Here is a 3,064-nt window from a genome sequence, read left to right as displayed (position 1 = left end):
CAGCGCGGCCTGGTCACCCCCGCCGCCGAGCCGCGGCCCTGCCGCCGTCCCCCGCGCCGCCAACCCCCTCCCGCCGCGCCGCCGCCCCGCGCCCGGTTACATCGGGGGAGGCCGCTCGCTTGAGGCCGTGGTGGCTCTGGGACTCCCGGGCTGAGCTCATGGCCGCGGCTGGGTGACCAGGCCGCGCTGCCGCCTTCCTGCCGGAGCCGCTCCTTCGGGGGCGGGCGCGGGGCGCGCCGGGATCAGTAGTTCTGGGCGGGCGGCGGCGGCGCGGAGCGGGCGGGCGGGGACTGCGCGCCCCAGAGGCCTCCGCGGCGCGACGGGCGGGATGGGGCGGGCGGCGGCGCTGCCGGGAGACGGATGCGCGGCCCTTCCCTTTGCTCCTGGTGCTCGGGAGCGGGGGTGGCGGTGTGGGCACGCTGGCCGCTGCTCGGCTCGCCTCAGTGCCCGCCGGTTCTGCTCCTTCGTGTGCCCCGAGGGGAGCCCTGTGTGCGGAGCTCCAGGTGTTCGCATTAACCCCGCAGTGCCTCTGGCCGTTTGCCTCCACTGTTGTTCCCGCTCGTCCCATCACCCCCACAAGTGTACAAAGCACAGATTCATCCACTGCTCCCAAATTTGTTAATGCGTATAAATATCTCAAAGGCGCCTGCCAAGAGGGTGGTGCCAGACTCTTCACAGTGGTGCAGGACGAGGAGAAATGGCCATAAACAAGAAGATCCCTCTCAACGTGAGCAAGAACTTCCTTACACTGAGGGTGGCAGAGCACTGGAACAGGCTGCCCAGAGTGTCTCCCTCTCTGGAGACATTTAAAACAAACGATTGCAATTTTTTTTTAAATTTTTTTTTTTTTGTGTGTGTGTCAAAGAGCTTAAGTTAGTGTCTTAATTAGATCATTTTTTTTTGAGCAGTTTGCAGTCTGTATGTGCATGTTGTCCATGTGCATAAATGCAGTCACTTCAGCCACAGACTTTTCATCTAAGTACCCATAAATTACATAAGCTTATTCCCTCCAATCTTTTATGCTTTGTACAAGGCAGTGTAGGTGGCCAGAATATGTCCCAAATTTTCAGTTCTTCTCAATAGTATGCTCAAATCTGAAATTTTAACTTTCAGTGAGTTTTTGTATGGCAGTTAAGCTCTTGAGTCACTTTGATGCTTTTCTGTGAGCCTTCTTATTCTGCTGTGACCCACTGCTCTTTTGTAGGATTGAAATACAGCGAAAGAAGAGTTGATAAACATTCTGGAAGATGGAGCAAAAAAGCTCAGCAGATCTAATAACGTAGAGATGTCTTGGGTAGGTAGATCAGAATTAAAGATTTCCTTAGAGGTCAGTATTAGGAGCAGCACTGTTTGTCGGTGACACGGACAGTGGGATCCAGGGCACCCTCAGTAAGTTTGCTGACAACTCCAAGCTGTGTGGTGTGGTGACACCACACTGAATGGGACTTGGAACTACCTGGTCTACTGAAAGGTGTCTCTGCCCATGGCAGGGGGCTGGAATGAGATGGTCTTTAAGGTCCATTCCAACACAAACTGTGGTGTGATATGATAAATGGTATGGAATGATATAATGTTATATGTAGAATATAATTATTTTCAGCTGCTGTTTATACAGAATACCACTAGGATAGTGATGTTTTCTTTCATGTTTGCATATATTGCACTGCTCAAGTGTGCAAAACCAAACAGAAAGATACAGTTGTTACATCTGCTTTCTACAGCTTCTGTGGTTCTTGTTTCTTGTTTAACAATGACAAAAGAGCAGAAATGATAATTAATCTGAGACAATCTTATATTTGCATCTTTAGTCTCATTTCAAGTATTTAAATGTACAGACTATTATATAGAGAATGTAGTAATGGATTAATTTAAATTTTAGCATTTAAAATTATTTCTAACAAGAGGAGGGACTTCCAAAAAAACCCTGAAAATGATGTTGCTTTATAAATTAAAACACTCGATTTTCTTAGTAGTATCTATCAGCATTTTTAGTCTGTTAACTTAATAGGAATTGGGGTAATCTAATACCAGTGAAACTGTACTTTTTCAATTTTTTTCAGTTAAGCTGTTATTAGAGTTTCTGCACTATTATGCTTAAAGACCTGTATGTCAATAAAAACAAGTGTGAAATTTTAACTTCATGGCTACATTTCCCTTATGGGACAAACAGAGAAGGTTTGTCTTTGGGAAAAAAGGTCCAAAAAACAAGGCTGTTTAAATCTGCTATTATAATTTTGTCTTAGATGTGGCTTGTTGTTAAGTTCAGGTCTTTTTCAGGACAACTGAAATTAACTAATGTTTATGTGTCTGACTAATGGTTTGTTAATTTTGTTTTTGTTTACATTTTGAATAATGGTGTGGTGCTGATATTTTAGTGAGTGGCTTTGACAAATTTTTTTCCCCTTAGTTTATTGATCCCTTGTTTAAAATGCTCTGTTTTTGCAGAGAAGAGGTACTTTACTAAATAAAGACATACTAAACATTAAGTGGCAGCCATCAACCTATGGGATAACTTAAAAATGGAGTGATCTGACTGCTAACAAAAATGTGGATTCTCTCAGTAGCAGAATGGTTATGTAAAGGTTTTGCTTATCTTTATGGAGATATTACAGATAAGTCTGAGGATGTGTGACTCATGAGCTTTATATAATTCCAGTAACAGTGATAAATGGTAAGGGAGTTCTGAAAATCCTGTCATGCTGGGATTCAATGTTATATTTGCTGTATTCTTTTGAGCAACAGAGAAATGTCATTATTCACAGGAGAATAAGAGGCACCAAGTTACTAAAAAGAAACCTGTCTTCTCCAGTCTCTGAGGCTGTTTTAGAATACAAACAAAACAATAGGTATGGATTCTGGGCAATACTTGAGTGAGTTTTCCACATTTCTTTGACATGGTCTCTCTGAAGACACTGTCTTGGAGTTAACATCCAATTCACAGGAGCTGAGATTTTGTCATGAAGCACAACTGGCTACAATGCAGGAACAGAACCTCAAGTAAGTGGCTGCCAGCGTAGCAAAAACACAAGAGGGAGGAAGGCTGAGCTTTCTTGTTGGACATTAA

The 3,064-nt window shown here is 44.5% G+C and overlaps 1 protein-coding gene across 1 annotated transcript in view; it reads right to left on the bottom strand.

Moving 5' to 3' along the window:
- The window catches only part of CUNH11orf58 (chromosome unknown C11orf58 homolog), a 5,167-nt gene extending 4,921 nt beyond the window's left edge, over positions 1–246 (bottom strand). The window contains exon 1 of the mRNA XM_042038790.1: positions 101–246. Within this exon, the coding sequence (XP_041894724.1) occupies positions 101–160 (60 nt within the window). The 5' untranslated portion in view covers positions 161–246. The remainder of the gene's footprint in view (positions 1–100) is intronic.
- Between the last annotated feature and the right edge of the window lie 2,818 nt (positions 247–3,064).

The sequence above is a fragment of the Corvus kubaryi genome, unplaced genomic scaffold, assembly GCF_017639235.1.
Source record: "Corvus kubaryi isolate FWS band 111438036 unplaced genomic scaffold, C.kubaryi_AGA036_p1.0 37392, whole genome shotgun sequence".
Taxonomy (NCBI): Eukaryota; Metazoa; Chordata; class Aves; order Passeriformes; family Corvidae; genus Corvus; species Corvus kubaryi.
Note: the sequence above shows the minus strand (reverse complement) of the source record. Positions and strands in the feature narration are given on the sequence as shown.